Source organism: Centroberyx affinis, unplaced genomic scaffold, assembly GCF_046629955.1.
Source record: "Centroberyx affinis isolate AG114_WGS23_722 - 3 ecotype Tasmania unplaced genomic scaffold, CSIRO-AGI_Caff_v1 ptg000700l_1, whole genome shotgun sequence".
NCBI lineage: Eukaryota > Metazoa > Chordata > Actinopteri > Beryciformes > Berycidae > Centroberyx > Centroberyx affinis.
The window spans coordinates 1095-19326 of NW_027279319.1; the positions used below are offsets into that span (position 1 = coordinate 1095).

Sequence of the window (18232 nt, forward strand, 5' to 3'; positions counted from 1 at the left end):
CCAGGAGGCGGAGACACAAGGGCAGACAGGAAACACAGAAACAAGGAAAATACAAACACAAAGGCAGGACATGGCAGAACCATGACACTGATGTCCTTTACAACATTGAGGCTTAAGAAGCTAGGTAACCCAGGACTCAGTGCATTGGCCACACTAAAGTGGCAAATTGCTTTATTATGGTCTGTTATAGTATTGCCATTCACTTGTGTGTGTGTGTGTGTGTGTGTGTGTGTGTGTGTGTGTGTGAATGCATGTATTTGGAGGCCTATGTGTGACTGCCTGTGTGTATAGATATACATGGTGTGTGTGTGTGTGCACTTTATGTGTGTGTAAGGCTGCAGTAGATGGCTCTATTTAAGCCATAATGACACTGTCAGGACTGAGGGAGCCATCTCGACCCTTTTGTAGGACCTTGTGTCTCTTTTTAATTACATGGCAAAAAAACAGCCAAATCTCCTTTTAAGGAGAAAATAGCCCCACTGCTTGACAGACAGTTGTGGAATGGCTTGGTAAATCAATAGGCCGTGGAATGGAGTTAAGCGAATGCAGTCACCTTTTTCCCTGGACCCTGAGGGCTATTTAAGGGGAATTTTCTCCATAGTGGCAGACAGCAGCTTCACAGAGTTATATGTCTCTTCACACTGTGGCCAAAGGTGGCAGTAGTTCCACAGTTATCTTGCAGTATAGGCTTGTGTGAGAGAGTGTGTGCATGCACAAGTTTGCACATTTGCTTGTGTGTACACGCGCGTCCATATTTGTCTATGCTGCAGTGTTTGAGCAATCTTGCATGAATTTGCAGTGGATGAACATGAGTGCCAACACTGTAGCTCATGAATCGGTGTGTGTTTCAGTTACAATCTGTAGCGGCACACAACAAACACTCCATGCAACCTTATCAACCAACTCAACCCTATCAGCACCAAGCCCACATGCCCCTACCTCTTCGCATATGGGAATACACGGCTCTGCCCCAGTGTAATCAACCCAGTCCTTTTAAAAAAGCCTTCCCAATTAAAAGTGTGCCAGTTAATCCGTTCTGATCCCGTTGAAGAGCGCCGGGCCGTTCAGCGCCCTGTGGTCAGCCCAGCTAGCTGAGCTGATTGATTCTGAACCAATCTTCTCCACCAGTCTGAGGCCCAGGATGTAATGACCCACAGCTAAACCTTGGATTAGGCCTGAGCCAGGAGAAACTAGTTGGGCCAACCATCAGCCATGACCTTCTGGACCTATTTGTGAGTCAGAGTGAATTGGATAGGCGCTTTAGGGATATGTGCGGTGGCCAATTAGTGGTTTATTTTGATTACCAAGCGACGTTGCCGCAATGATGGTGATAAATGTTTATCTACTCTCTGCAGCTGCATACTCACGCTTCGGCTACATGACAGACGAGTAGACTTAAGTGTCTGTGGTCAATCAGCAACATGAGGACAGGCAGTGGATACAAATCACACAGATGCATACTGTACACCTACTGTATTTGGAAGTGCACCGATGTTTCCTCTTTGTGTAGCAGTGGTGGTTTGGGGAAATCTGGGTTTAAGCTCCACACCTGTCCTCTTTATAGCCCCAGTTTTGTTTGTAGTGCAAAGTTAATAGGGAAGTTGTGAGAACATATTTTTTTTCTTCTACATTTCCCTTATTGGTGGTGAACAGGTATTACAGACATCAAAGTTAGATGTGGCTGTGTGGACCGGTCCCATTTGATTGAGGAGAATCTTTGACGACTTCTTACGATAAAACAAAACTATCCACATTCAAGTTTGCTCTGAACAGTACTGTAGTCCATACTGCACTACAGTACCTCAGCACACAGTTTGGTTCTAGAAGCAGCTTCCACACCCTGACCTACAAACCGCGTGGCAGCATGTGGGGACATACAGTATGAAGTGCTGAGGGCTAATACACACACTCCCCTGCTCTCTGCTCAGGACACGCCACTCAGCAGGTTCCTGACAATTAAGCGAACCACCAGCTGGCCCTGCACCTCCGAGAGTCACCACCACCAAACACACACACACCCACACCCACACACACACACAAGCAAGAGTCATTAGCATAGACAGGTGAAAGGTGAGCCAATCAGTGCTGTCTCTATTGTTATGCTGGCTGGTGCTAACGACAGGTGCGGCAGAACGTGACACATGTGAGGAATGCACAACTGTTACCGGGACACTGGGCCACAATGAAGACGGATAGGCACCAGAGACTATAGCAATAATAATATAGTGGTTCCAAAGTTTCAAACAAGACAGGAATGTGGTGCTTTAATGATAGTACATTTGTGTTGATTAACAATTAAAGCTGCAATATACAACTTTTTTCCACATTAAAATAACAGTAAATAAATAGGATATCAGTCTGTGTCTGTGACCCTGAGTGTTCATACCTAAATCCCCCACTTGCCTGAAATTTGCTTCCAATGATGTCCGGGACATTTTGGAGCATATACCATTTGCTGTGGGCTGAGGCTAGATGTCATTTCAAGGTAGACAGCTCTTCAAGATGAGTGACAAGTGCTGGGGTGTGAACTTGACCAGCTGAAGGAGAGGAGGGCGGACTAACAAGACACTTTCGCTCTCACGACGAACAGTTGCAGGGCTTTAAGGCCAGTATCACGACCCTTCACTTTGCAATGATGAGGTCCTCATTAAGGTCAAGTGTCTTCAATAAAGGCCAGATGGAAGATCATCGGTCCACGATTATGAAGGGGATGATGTACAGTATGTGGTGCTTGAAGGTGGGTGGGAGGGGGGACCAGCTAGCTAAGAGGGGAACACAGGTCAGAACTGTAGGATGTCGGGACAGGATCAAGTCTGTGCGTGTGCATGTGGTGCTAATGCCTCACCTTCGAGCCTGACCACCAGCGGCACCTTGAGCTCCAGCTCGCGGCAGGCCTTGGTGATGCCGTTGGCGATGATGGCGCAGTTGACAATGCCCCCGAAGATGTTGACCAGGATGGCCTCCACCTGAGATGGAAGAGGATGGGAAGGGGGTTAAATCAAGAGACACACACACACATATACACACATATGTACATACAGTAAACTGGGAAAGTAAGGAGAAAGTAAGGAGAAACTTTCAAATCAAATTCAGTTGCTGTCATTTGAATAAGTCAAGGTATCCTTTGCTTTCACCAACCTATTTTGCTCTAGCAAACACTACACTTTTACATTAGACTACAACTGTAGTTTTGCAGTCCCTTTGTAAATCAAATAAATCTTCAACTTTATGACAAAATAAGCATGAAACTGATATCGCTAAGTAGGGAAGCAGGGCAGCTAGTGTGTGTGTGGTAGTGGGCCAAGGTGATTACACTAACAATCTAGCACTTGGTAATTACCCTGGCTAGCTCAGTGGAAAGTAGAGTGAGAGCACACAGGATTAATCCTCCATGTTTGTTTATAATCTCTGCTAATCTGTTAGCACCGATTTGGATGAGCAGCTTGTGGGTGTGTGCGCGCGCGTGTGTGTCTGTTGAGAATGTATTTGTATATGTTCGGTGTGTGGTAATGATGTTTACAGGGAGAGAAGATCAAGGACTTGGATAGCTATCAGAGCGACAGCCATGGCAATGTCCTCTACATCCTATCCAAATGAGCATCTCCTTATAAACAGCAGAGGATGACACGAGAGCGGGAGAGAGCTCCACAACAAACACCCTGCGTAGGCAGTAGCTTAAAGAGTCAGACGCCATACAAAGTAATTGAGCAAGCTGTTAGGTCAACATGAGAGAACTGTTCCGTGCTGATGAGGTGTATTACTCAAGGATGTGACCAGGGACACAAAAAGCAGGGGAAAAAGTGACAGTGAACAGTAATCTCATGTTAGAAAAGGAGTTGGACACTCAAACGAAAAACCGGCATCCCAGATTACTTTTGGATTGTGTGGGGAATTTTGGGAATGGATTCTGTCCTTGTACAAAGAACATTTGTGTTAAGTGCATAACTGTGTCATTTGTCATGTTTCAGCCCTGTTAATGCAGAACGGCCGTCATTCTCAAAGGAGAAGCCGAGTCCCCGGGTATCCATGCTGTTCAGCACTGTCATCTAGGACTGATGCCACACTATTAGCCCTGATAGTACCCCACTTGCTCGCCACACACTGATGTGTATGGCGGCCACACGTTTGCTGGCGTACAAAACAGGTATGAATATGGGTGATCACAGCTTCTAGGCGCACACATAGACGTATTTACAGACACACCCACCTATGCTGCTACAGATAAATGGGCAAACACACACACACACTTCTTAAAGCAAATGACCGTATATGTGATGTAGTCTACATTTTACAAAATAAAGAACGGTATGTGTGCGAGTCTGTGTGTCTAAGAGAGGCAGACACAGAGAATTCAGTAACGTGAGGATGGCAAACCGAGAGAAAGAGGTGTGAAATGATACTGGCTCATTGGTTCTCAAATCCCAGCCCTGTATCAAACAGTTCCTCCGACAGCCTGTTAGGTGTGATCCGCAGCTCACTGTGTGTGTGTGTGTGTGTGTGTGTGTGTGTGTGTGTGTGTGTGTGTGTGTTCTTCGGTGCCTTAGGGCACATGTGTGAGTGTGTGTTTCCCCATGGCCTGTGTAGTTGTGGCCTAAGGCAGGGGCACAAGGCCAAGACTGCTGCCGCCACCATTGCTTCTGTCTGCGGCCAATTAAATCCTTACAAACTGAGAAAATCACAATGAGGGAGAGAGACGCATACCGAGACACTGTCAACATTCAACAAATTCACTGTGTGTAAATACATAAGCTTACATGTCTGTATTATGCCATTATCACATTAATCTGTTATGTTTTACGCAAGGATCCTGTGGCACCAATGTACTAAGATGAAACTGATTAGATATAAATGTAATGTAATGTAATTGGAGTGTTACAACCTGAAATTTCAATCACTTTGACTGATGACAAGTGTCCTTCGTGAAAGCTTCTTCTTCGTAATAGTGCAAACAAAAAAACATGTTAAAACAACATTTGTTTAGTTTATGCATTATCAATGCAGACTTGGAATAAACACCTGCATCGAAGAGCAATGCATCTACAATGGAATGATGTGTTGCTAACAGATTCCCTGACTTGGAAGGAATAAACTTCCATCGGAGAGCAATGCATTCGATGCATCAGGTGTGATTGAGAGTGATCTGCATGTCCCCAACTAGACACTGAACCAGGATGATTTCAGGATGTCAGGTCAATGTAATGGGGGTCAGGTGTGTCAAACTGGTTAACAATGGCTGGATCGTACAGTATTATTGATGAGAATACAAATCAACAAACACCAAATGCAGTGTGACAGTTATCTTACTCATTGATGATTATGGATTATTTATTTATTCAGTGTATTGTTTTTTCTTTTTCTCTCCCAAGTTATATTATGGTTTCTGTATTTCTCTGACTTAATTTACATATCTGTGCCTTGTGTTGAATAAAGTGCATATGGTAAGAATAAAAAAACAAAAAACAAAAACACAGTTAAGGCAAGGTGTGAAAAAAATCTTCACACTAACAAGGATACTGCACATTCAACATAAGGCTGCTTTGGTTAAAGCTTAACATATTGCACTGTTGGATTTTGCTCAGGGTGAACCTTTCTTTCACACACTCACACACACACACACACACACACAGCCCTGGCCACACTTGCCAGTCCCCACTGGGGGGCAGTAGAGATTTAGATGCAGTCTACAGCCCCAATAGAGAAAGCTCTATTTTCCCCCTATCTGCAGCCCATTTTTCAACCCTGTCTCTATTGAGAAGCACCATATTTCTTCCATTCATGCGTCTCCTATTGACACCCATGTATATTAATGATACATAAGACATGATTTATGTTGGTTGGCACACAAGTAAATGCAGTTTATAGAAATATGGATGTGGCAACGACTGGGCTGCACTTTGCTCGAAGTTTTGTAGTTTTCTTGATAATTTCTCCAGTTTAGGTTTACATGCGGAAGTATTGCCTCAGGAAAATTGTTTTCCCCATTCAAACTAACAACTGATACAAAAATAAGGAGCTGGATATTAGGCACAAAAGGGTTCAATCACATCTGCCAATTCCAAACAATACAGAGCTACGCGCTTTCAACACACAAGACAGCTCCACTGTGAACTAATGGTATAACTGTCATTTGGATTGAAATATTACTGTTAAATATGACCAGAAGGAACATAACTGTTGATTGAGAAAATGCAAAGACACAGGAGGTAAAATATTGGTAAGGACAGAAATGTGTGCTTCTATCCATCTATCTATTCATATTCTATCCTGGATCAGCTCCTCCAGTCCCAAAGTGCAGTACATATTGGTCAAGCATATCGGCCATTTTGTGGTATAGTGCACATTAGCCATAAAAAACATTCTTGCTTTTTAGGGAGCTAGTGAGCTGTGTGGGGTTCCAAAGACAATCTCCTATGCTGGCCTGGAGCCCGTAAATGCCACTCTGATGAATGGGCCCAAAGACTGGGAGCCAAAGTTAGGGTCAATCTCCTTGGTTTGACGCCCTCTCCAAACAAAAGTCTATCTTAACCCTGCTCTGCTCCATTCAGGCTCCGAGCGTCTCAGAAATCCTACGCTAGACGTGAAATAATATTCGGCACTCTAATCTCGCTGAATAACTCCAACATCGCCCTCTCCCTACAATTTCAGCTCCTGTCACAGAGCCAAGTAGAGCTCCTTTTCTTGAAGGCATTCATTTCAGGTAAACTAACTGTTGGCAGCAGGGTGGATGTCTTTCATCAGAGCGCAGCATAAAGGCATCAGGTATAATGTGCCAGGTCTCCCATTTTAGAGGATCTTTGTGCGTTCTTTCAGGGAGTGTTAAAGCATGAGCTGGTGCCTTCTACCTGGGTCTCGGTGAAATGATTCAAATTTCACAAAATGGGATCATAGCAGCCGGCATTCCGCTACCCTGCCAAGGCTCTTTTGCGTCAAACTCAAAGAGGGGCCTTCACAGGAGAAATAGGCTTTTCTGCCTGCCATTATACACCCCACTAACTGCATTTAGGACAAGAAAGAAATGTAACCCAGACAATTTGACATGCCGACACGGCCCAATGGCATATTCCCAGAGGAATGTCTGTGTTTTTCTGAAATGCGTTTTGGATCCATGTTCAACAAAATGTGTGGTCGTTGTTTATACAGACACAGGCAGGTCTAATTATGTAACTATACGATTACACACCAATGGCCATCTATATGGACTGAAATATAAAGACAACACAAGGCAGCAACACATTCAGGTTGAAAAGTCTCAATATTCCCTGCACAGATTAATAAATAGCTAAAAAAAATACAATGTACTTTTCTCCTCCAAGTTTCAACCCAAGGGGGAATCTAAAAGCATTGTATTCCCTCTCATTCTGCCAGGCTCCCTGCGGTGAGTTGTGCGTGCATTGCTGAATTATCACTCAAACACACATTTTTGCACCCATACCCCTGTTAAGCACCACTAATCTGTCTGCAGGAAAGAAAGAAAAGGGAAAGCATCTCGTTTCCTTTGTTACCAGCAAGCAGATAGGACTAGGAAAAAGCAGGGCTGGAGATGGGCGTGCGTCTCTCTGTGGCCTATTAGGGGCTATTGTTCTGTCTTATCTGCTGGAGCCAGCCTGTACTGTCACTGCTTGCTCTGGCGGCCCTTTTTTATTCCTCTCTGAACTGCTGGGGGCCAAGCACTCGGCCCCGGGGCCAGAGGTTAACACAAACAGCTTCCAAATCAAGACAGGCCTACTGGCTCTAATCACACATCTTGGGATGACAGGGCTGCTACTGAAGAGGGATGATTGTTCCATTTCAGCCCATGTTTGAGGTAGGCTGGGAGTAAACTGCACGGCCAATGTGTTGTTTAAGATTTCTTAACATATCCTTTGTTTTCACTTGATGTCACAGCTCCTATCTGCCATTTTGCATCCCAACCAGAGAGAAACCACCTCCGCTAGATAGCTTTCACTTTAGGTGATGGGACAGCCAAAAGGGACATAAGGACTAGATAAACCTGGACCAATCATGTCAAACCTATTCATTACTGTCAACATTTTCCCCCACAAAATTCTGGTAGTATCAGTGCAGTAAAGCACATAGTTGATAAATGTTTTTAATGTAGTTGTCAAGAAATGAAAAACCTTCTGTACAGTCTACAGCCTTGTGAAATAAGCAATACTCTGCTTTTGTTATGTGGAGTGTCTGAGATGAAGGCAGATGCATTTTTGTCACAACAGAGCTTCCAGAGTTTAGACATAGTAGAGAGCTGCTCAAAAGCATTTCTTGCATTAAAAGCATTCCTTCCTTGAAATTGAACACAGTGCCCAATCGTGCCTGAGGTCACAACAAAATGATAGGGTTGTGTGGCAGAAAGGAACAGCAAGATTCCTTGTGTGATGAAAATTTATTTTTCATGTGTGCTGACAGCATCAAATAGGTATTGCAATCCATTTAATAGAGATGTTCATATGGCAATCTTCTGTGGAACTTTATGACTTTGAGCATCAATTCTGTCAAACAAAGAAGATATTTTGCCTGTGCAAATCTATTCTTGGAGAGGAGACAGAACGAGAAAAAGAGAAAGACACAGAGAGACAGACTGAGGGAAAAGAGAGGGTCTTGAAGTCAGAGAGTGAGGCGAACTGAAACGGATGGAGGAAGAGAGACAGGGGGGAAAAAAAAGAGGGGAGAGGTGAGGGGAAGCGGTGCGGTCCCGGCTTCTATTGAAGGCTAGGATTGGCCCTGGCGAGGAGGGATAAGAGGGAAATAATTATCCGGCCTGCTGAAGCATGACAGCTCCTTCTTGGGACTGCGGTGAGACAGACCGAGCATTATGTCAGAGATGGGCTGTGTCACCGACGCAGACACCTCTTGACAGACAGCGCCATCTGAAGTTTCACTTCACGTTAAAAAAGCTTGCGCGACAGGCAGCTGCCTGCCTGATCGATGCACAGCGGAGACGAGCTTCCATCCAGGGAGAGAAAGATGAAATTGCTGGAAACGCAGTCTACCATCTACACAGCCTTACGTTACTTTGCGTTTGAATACACCATTGACAATTCCAAGCTTCTGAATAGATTTCACATAAACAGGGCTTAAAGCAAAAAAACATTCTGAGCCTGAAATGTTCCTGACTGATGAGATGGGGGACTACACTTCTTTCTCTATTTCTGTAAAACTAGTCCAATAACAAGAACAACGAAAACAATTGACACATTTTTGTGTTGAATGAATGAATATTCCACACACAGCATTATTAATCTATAAACCTAGTGCAATAAGGAGAACTGTGGAGCCCCCCAGGGGTCACCTGGTACAAAAAAAAAAAAAAGATGCGGAAATCAGTGGGCACGGTTTTCTTACAATTTACTCCCAAACGTGCCCACAGATTAGTAAACCATGCGCACAGATGTGTAATATCTACGTTGATAACATCAAAGAGGGACTTTTAGGCCTATATACAGTGAGCCAGAGCCATTACACACAGCTTGGCATACATATAGTGAGCTGTAATAGCCATTAGGCACCTAGACCATATGTGAACAATAACCATTGATTAATCACATCAGTAGGTCTAATTTATGATCCGATGTGTCTTTTGGTGACAATATGAAACCCATTTACTCCCTATAAATCATGCTTGTAGAAAAAGCATGTTAATTCAACTTTATATGCAACTCTGTGGGCTGTGCGCTGTGGTGTCCCTGTTTGACGTTATCAATACACATATTACAAATCCGTGTGCACGGTCTACTAATCTGCGGACATCGTTTAGGACTTTGTGCGCACTGATTACTAATTCGAGGGCACGGTTTACTATTCTGTGCGCCTAGAACCGTGCACGGTTTACCAAACGGTGCCCCTATGGATTTCCACATCAATTATTTTTTTCTTACCAGGTGACCCCTGGGGAGCTCTGTAGAGAACAGCCAAAGCAATGCCACATTTTTATGCTGAATGACAATTGTAAATTGTGAAAGACAGATCATGTTCTGGTCTATCATTGCTGCTGGAGCGGCAGCTGTCGAAGTGCGCGCATAGCGGCGTTGTGTCTGGGATTTACCTAATGTGGAAAGAGCACTTTCTTTCTGCTTGTTGAGCACACAGTGCAGAACAAACACCCGGTTCCCTTAATTTGTCGCACCAAGTGTCAAACGGTTTCCCGTTTGACACTATACCTATCGCCTTTGTTTTTTTACTCCTGTCTCAGTGACACGTGTATCTTCACCAGCTTTCATAAACTTCATTTCCAGCTGTGCTACAGTACGGAATCGGTGCAACATTGTGATAGAAAGTAGCGTGTTGTTCATTGGATAAAAAAAAAAACTTGCTCGCATTCCATTGGTAAATGTAAAATATTGCTTTGCTTCGCTGAATATGATTGGATAAAACGCATCAAAAACAAAAACCCATGTGGAGTGAGTTTTTTTTTTTTTTCTGTCGAAAATAGTTTGTGAATCTAAAACGTCCATATGCCGGAAATCCAGCACCTGGCCGGAGGTCTTTAAACCCTGCATAAACTTCCAGTTTCCTCAAGCTACAATGAAATGACAGAATTTTCTATTCCAGGTTTTTCAATATGTAATTCTGCATACATCATCATAAGACATAGGGAAAGTTAGTCATATCCACCTTCCAGAAAATTCTTTACACTCATCACCTGTGTGACTATTTTCAAACCTCATCACCCACCCACATGTCTAACACCACTTTCCAATGCCCCATGTCCTGAGCCCCACTCTGCATCCACTTGTCTCGCTCACATTCATCCAGATCCTCAGGTCTTCTCAGGCCTGAGTCATGCGACTGGCCAAAAGGTTTCTATGAGCACCCACCCTCCAACCCCCCCACCCTTCACTGCTCATTCTACTTTTCTCTGCAGGCCAAAGAATAGAAACCAATCAAGGAGGAAATGGCTTTGCTTCCGGCCAAAGGAAGTTTGCGTGAAGGTTGGGGTGGGAGACGAATAGAGGAGGGAAAGAAGGAAAGGTGAGAGCCGGCAGAGCCCATGTGAATAGTGAATGGATTCTGGAGATGACCATTAATGCCTCAAGGTCTGCCATCTCTAGTGAGTGAGCAGCGGGGTCATGGGCTGCGACAGCTGCCTCATGGCGCTGTTTCTTCTCCACCGTCCATCCGTCTTTTTCACTGTCTAATCGACCGTCTGTCTGTCCCTTCCTTCCGTCATAGAAATAAGGCTTCACACTATTTTTTAATCAATCCTTGCACAGCGGGGCTCTGTACAGTTAAAGTCACAATGGAATGGAAATCAACTTTTTCACCTTGTTAGAAAATTATTTTTTCTTGTATTTTCATATCAAAATCCAGTTACTTTTACTTCCTGGAAAACAGTGCATTTTTAATGGTTACCTCATTGTGTACCAGTAGGCGTAAATAAAAAATAAAAACAACAACCAATAAAACCATCATCTGTTATGTTCTGCCCAATATCCTGTTTCATCAGGACACTCTCAAAATGCCGAAGAGCATTTTTAACTGAGAGCTGAGAAAAACAATGCATTTTTAATAGACTAAGCACCCACTCAAACACAACACTCTTGATCATAGTTTTATATACACTCAGTTGCCACTTGAGGTACACCTAGTCAGTGCCAGGTTGGACCCCCCTTTCACCTTCAGAAAAGCCTGAATTATTTGAGGCATGGATTCAACAAGGTGCTGAGAGGTTGCACAGGGATCTTGGACTGTGCTGACATTGTCATTCAGTTCCAGCAGAAAATTCATGCTGCAAACATCCTGTTCCACCTCATTCCAAAGGTGCTCTATTGGGTTGAGATCTGGGGGCTGCATGGGCCATTGGAGTAAATTAAAGTCACTGCTATGTTCCTGGAACTATCTTGAGACGATTTGTGCTTCGTGACATGGAGCATTATCCTCCTGGAAGGATCCATTTGACAAAGGGTTGACTGTGGCCATGAAGGCATGCACCAGGTCAGCAACAATGCTTAGGGTACGCTGCTGTGTTCAAATGATGCTCCATTTGTACTTAGCATGTCAACCAGAAACCAGAAATCAGAATTTGTTGGTCCAGTTGACACACGTCCACTCACATCCACTTCAATAGCCTCATCTCCTTGTTCATAGATGTCAAGAGTGTAAACCGACATGATCTTCTGCTGCTGTAGCTCATTCAAGGTTGGGCGTTTCTGAGATGATGCGTCTCACACACATAATCGTATCACATTTAAAGACGCTTAAATTGCGTGTGTTGCTCATTTTAACGTTTTGTCAAACGTACCTGAACCTTTCAACCCTGTCTGCAACCTTTATACTTGTGCTTTATTTTACAGACTCAGTGTCTGTGGGGTGATTAATGGAATTAATCACACTTTTTGGATAATTTAGAGAATGCTCCCAATATAAATAATGATTTTTTTAATGTGTGGTACAACTATCTGGTACTTTTGTTATTCCTTACAGTGTCACATACCACATTCAAGTGAGAGTGAAGCAACTAATCACACACCTATTCTTGTAAAAGCAACATCACAAGCAGCTCTAATACAGTTTATTCTCCATGTTTCCATGTGTCTCCATGTTTATATTCTCCACTCAGCACTGGGACTATCATGATTCATGATTTTTCTCCTCTCTCTACACAATTTGAATTAAAGAAACCATTTGCTGCCTTGGGCCAAACTGAACTCTACGTTTGGGAAGATGTGGCTGGCAACTTGGGAGTCAGTGATGAAGAATATTGTTCTGATTAGAGCTGCTGTTAGAATGAAGCTTATATGTTTGATGCAACAAGACTAAAATTGGTCTTGCTGGATTGTTACAAGTCTAGTATTCTACGTTAATACTTTTGGCTAACAGTCACGCTGGGTGCCTGAAGGGTTTGGAAGCTGACTTTGGATGCCAACTCTAACGTGTACTTCGTTGCACACTGTGAAGTGCACTTCACCTCTCCCTTTGTCAAGCAGATGGGGACAGTGAGTGCATGGTGTTGGCTTGGAGTAAGGGGATCACCTTTTTGTTCAGGGTTTGAAGTGCCTATTAAAAAGCAGATATCTGATATCAGCAGGCAGTGTGCGTGCTTTCCTGTGTGCTATTTGCCGCTCATGTTCACATACCTTTTTCCCCCCACTCATCGCTTTTAATCAAATGGGGGAACAGCGTGAGAGCCCAGTTCAGGAAGAAGGCTCCATTTACAAATTTAAACAAGAACTTCAAATACATCATAGAGAAAACCAATGTTCTGTAGAAAGAGAACACAAAGACAGAGCCAGAGAGACACCAAGCGAAAGACAGTGAGGGAGAGAGTAGGGTTGCAAAGGGGTGGAAAATTTCCGGTAAATTTCCGGAAAGTTTCCGGTAAATTTCCATGGGAAGTTAAGCTGGGGAATTTTGGAAATATTTCAAATTGGAAACTTTCCATGGGAATTATGGGAACTTATGGGAATTAATGGGAATTATTGGGAATTAACTGGGAATTGAGGGTAATTTAATGGAAAGGTATCATATCCAAGAATAAATATTTGTTTTGTTATAAGCAGACATCCATCCAAAATAATACAATTAAAACAGATTTATTTGTAAGTAGAACTTTATCAAGTGTTAAATATTTTATTGAACAATCAATTCTTTCATTGAAGAACAAAAACATGAATGTTGAGTTGCATGTAGGGGGCGTGGTCTCAATAGCCCTGCAGTAAGCAGTGTGCTATGTGCATGTGATTGAGGAATAGCATAGATATTCAACTGTACTTGCATGATATCTGGTTGTTTTAGTCAGGATTATGCTAAAATATATTTTCCCCAACTATATTTAAGTTCCCTATTAAGAGCATACCTTCAACTTAGTAAATTCCTGGTTTATTCCCGTTTATTCCCATAAATTCCCGTTAATTCCCATAAATTCCCGTTAATTCCCATGGAAAGTTTCCAACTTTGAAAATTCCCGGAATTTTGCAACCCTAGGAGAGAGAGACCTCTGCAGCTAGCAGGGGGTATGTCACATGTCAGTCAGGGATATAGAACCTGTCTCCTGCTGCTCACCTCAGGGTATCACACACACACACACACACACACACACACACACACACAGGTGGAGAACATATCAGCACACACAGACACTCGCATGCACACAGAAACCGCTGTGCTGTGAATTAGACTCAACAATAGCAGCCAGTGTAGGGCAGGCATATTATTCATCCCCAGAGGGTGTCGTGTCACTGCTGACAGGCAGACATAAATATTCCTCAACCCCTTCGCCAAGGGTTAATGGCTGTCCATCAGCCAGCAATGAGACATACAGGGCCACATGGGCTTGGTTCAGACACACACAGTATGGCTACTTTCACTGGAATAGCAAGGTCACATGGGGAGATTGGCAAGACTGGGGACGACAAGAGGCCACATGAGCCTGCAGGCACACACACTGAGCACACACGCACACACATACACACACACTATAAGGCACGCACTCAACCAGGGCCGGATTAACCAACCACAGGGCCCCTGGGCACACATGTCCTATTGGGCCCCCCACCTCTCGGTACGCACCCACACACTTTAAATTAACATACTAGCCTGTTCACAAACGATACAAACGTAAACCTTTTACAGGTTCAAAGTAATCTGAATCTATCTAGAGCTCGCTCATTCAATTTGAGAGTGATAACATTTGTCCAACCCCAAAGCAAGCTTTAGTTCCTCGTTTTAGGTGGTGGGGCTTCCCTTTGTTTACATTTGGATTGCAGGTTGTGGCTTTAAGGAGGCGAGGTGATAGATGGCGAGAATGAAGGACCAAAAAAAAACGGTTAAATGTTGACATTTATTGAAAAGGTTTGACTGTCTGTACCTAGACCCCCCTGCCCCACCTGTATATAATTAGTGCTCTGCATCTTAGCTGGATTATACTCACTAAATGCACTGCTCATAAATATACAAGCAAGAGGTGGCAGTTTAATAATTGTGATTGGGGCCTCACTCACACACACACACACACCTAAGAAGCATGTGACATCCAATCGCGCATACATTTTGACTTATTTTACATCCATTCGTCTTGAAAAGTTTGACTTGTAAATGCATGCATCTACAAGCCTACTCCAAATCGAAATAAAGTTCTACATAAATACAAATACAAATACAAAAAATACAAATGACATCACAATCAGAATTCTGTCGTGTTTGGTCGCAGCAGCTCAGGGCATAAAAGGCCCCGCTCGAGGTCTTGAGCTTCATACCTTACTACAGTAAGGTATCCTCCCCTGGGCGCTGGTAAAGCTGATGCTTAGACGGCAGCAAGAGGCTCTCTTTTGGAACCTTTTTACACGGCCATCATTTCAGACCAGTAGCTATTGGACACTTGATGGGCGTGTTTGGAGACTTTCTCTTTAGTTTTTTTTTTTTTTTTTCTAGTTAATTTTGATAGTTTGGACCAGGTGGCGCGGCGGCTAGCGAACGCGGTTCGTTGAAGAGCTGGTGTTGGTACGAAGAGGCGCCGTTTGCGTCCCTGCTGCTGCTGCTGCTGCTACTACTACAGCTGCTGCAGCAGTACAGGCCTAGTAGTGGTAATTACAGTAGTTCTCATTACAGATATCTGAAATATTAAAAGTAGCATTTTGGCTAGTCATAATGTAATAAGAGATATTGTAAATTAGCATTTAAGCATTTAGCATCAGTACATTACGACCAACCTAAATGCTAATCTAAGATATCTTTTTTTTACATTATGACTAGTCAAAATGTCCAGGCCAGTTTGGGATGAGGTTGACAGTTAAATGTTGAAATTTATTGAAAAGGTTTGACTGTCTGTACCTAGACCCCCCTGCCCCACCAGTATATAATTAGGGCTCTGCATCTTAGCTGGATGATACTCACTAAATGCACTGCTCATAAACATACAAGCAAGTGGCAGTTTAATAATTGTGATTGGGGCCTCCGCATCAAAGGAAATGACATTAGAGGCTGTGACTTGGACCCCCATAATCATAAACTGTGGCCTACGGGCCTATATCTATCAGGGTCCCGCCTGACTGCACATTTCAATTGAAATTCCTGAAATGTTGTAAAATGCATTGAACACACACATGGTACTTAGAATATTTTGGGGCCCCTGGTGGTCTGGGGCCCTGGGGCATGTGCCCTGCATGCCCGGTCAGTGATACAGGCATGCACACAACCAAAATGTGCATACCCATTCCCATGTAAGTCTGTGTGCACACAGACATTCCCTTCCAAGTTTATGATATGTTTCTGCTCAGTCGGAGTGAAACTCAACCTAAAAACTTGAGTGTGGTTCCCTGCCTTGCTGTGTGGTGCTCAACTCTGCTCTGCTAAGAGCAAGAATTATTTTATTAAATTGAAGAAATATATAATAGTTGGCGAATGGCATACATAATCACCTCAGAGACTGGGTACAACAAACCAGCAGCTGAATATAAAAGAGCCAACATTTCCCGCTTTGTTCCTAATGCTGCACGGCCAATCAAAATTAATTTATTCTAATGTATGCACACAGAAGGTCAATTATCCAAATGATTCCAGTTCAGATTGCACCTGATCTTGGGAGCCAATGAGCCATCGAAAGGGCAGCTGGGTGTGCTTTGCAAGGCAAATCATCGCCCCAACCTCTTTTTTGCCACCCCACAAGCATTTGCATACCTAAATGTGCAGGCCATCCGCTCACCTTTGGTGAAGTGCATACTACTAATGGGTAAACAACTGAGCATTTTAACCTGTGCGGAGGCAGCTAGGCCACATAACAAGATACAATATAGGTGTAGCCTTGGTTAAATGCTGCAATTTAAAAAAATACACAATAGCAACCTGAGGCTTGTTTATCCATAGTAGCACACGGCCAACTCCAGTAAAGGCTTCTTTCAGATTTTTTTTAATTAAGCACAAAGTTGTCATGTCAGGCAGCGTTTAAAATTAAATCAGGGTAAACAAGAAAGATGCAGAGAAAAATACTGATCGAAAGTTTGAGAGAAGGCTTACTTTGTGTTAAATCTGGTCAAAACCTTGATTTTACCATAAGATCCAATTATGTCATCCCATAGAAATTCAGAACATCAACGTGAGAAAACGTCAAAGTTGCTTTCATTCACTTTGTAAGAACACATTGATTGCCTTTGAACAGTTGACTGAATGAGGAATGGCTACTTTGTGCTTACAGATAGCTCTGTACTTATTTCTTGATCTTGTAGGATTTTTTTCCCCCTCACTGTAAGTGGCATACCTGCAATTTTCACCTCAGACATAGGCCAATTAAAGAGTCTCACAGCAACACAATCTAATTGTTTTTCAAGACTAGATGTGAACATAGCTAGGGGGCTCTTCAGAGCTGTGAGAGAATGCAACAACAGCCAATTAAGCAAGAACAAACACACGATAACAGTGTCTGGAAGATGATAGTGTGAGATTTCACCGTGTGATATCAGCCCCACATACATAGCCTCATGGCTGAACAACAGAGAAACAAAAAAGCTACTTGGTAGCGTAGCATTTGTTGGCCATGCACTGTCACCAAAATAAGGCTGAAGTGACCGATAAGCACTACCGAGGGGTGGGACATTTTGTATTATTATAAACAACAGAGAGAAAGAGACAGAGGGAGAGAAAGAAATGGATAAAGGGAGAAGAGGAACTGAGTAATTCTCTCTCTGACCGGTTGTTTAGCCTGAGAGGCAATTTAGCAGGGCTGAAATAACCTCGGAGAGCTGTAATCCTGATGAATGGGAGGTTATTTTGATACGGCATTCTCACCCTCCACCGGCTCCCTCCAAGCCTCTATATATAGAACCCCTTTCTACAAGCCTACTAATTTGTTATTCATCCTCGTCAATGACCGAATCACCGCGGTTATTGAAAGGCGATGACTGCTTTTCGACGCCACTCGGCTCCGGCTAAATGAGTAATTTAGAAATTGATAGAATAGATGTATTGCGCTCTCCGCTCTCGCCCTCCCTCCTTCCCTCTCATTCACCCCCTGCTGGTCCTGCAGGGTCTGGGTAAGCGGGCGCTAGATTGCCAGAAACACACAAACCTGGTCGAAACAGATGGGCGCAATCAGGATTTAATTTTCAAAAAGTCAGACACGGATACATACACTGATTGGGCGTGTTAGAGCGACTCCCCCCCCTTACTTTCTTGCTGCGGCGGGAGCTGTTGTATGGCATCTTCCCATGTCTTCATGTCTCATCTATTGGAGATGACAAGTGGCCTGCTCTCATATGCAAATTAGAAGAATCTTTCTCGAGCTGTGGATAGCTGTCTTTCAGGGAAG

The 18232-nt window shown here is 43.5% G+C and overlaps 1 protein-coding gene across 1 annotated transcript in view; it reads right to left on the reverse strand.

The window, feature by feature from the left end:
* Window positions 1–2845: 2845 nt before the first annotated feature.
* suclg2 (succinate-CoA ligase GDP-forming subunit beta) overlaps window positions 2846–18232 on the reverse strand; it is a gene marked incomplete at both ends in the record, with an annotated part of 63177 nt that continues 47790 nt past the window's right edge. Inside the window, one exon of the mRNA XM_071519480.1 lies at window positions 2846–2966. Within this exon, the coding sequence (XP_071375581.1) occupies window positions 2846–2966 (121 nt within the window). The remainder of the gene's footprint in view (window positions 2967–18232) is intronic.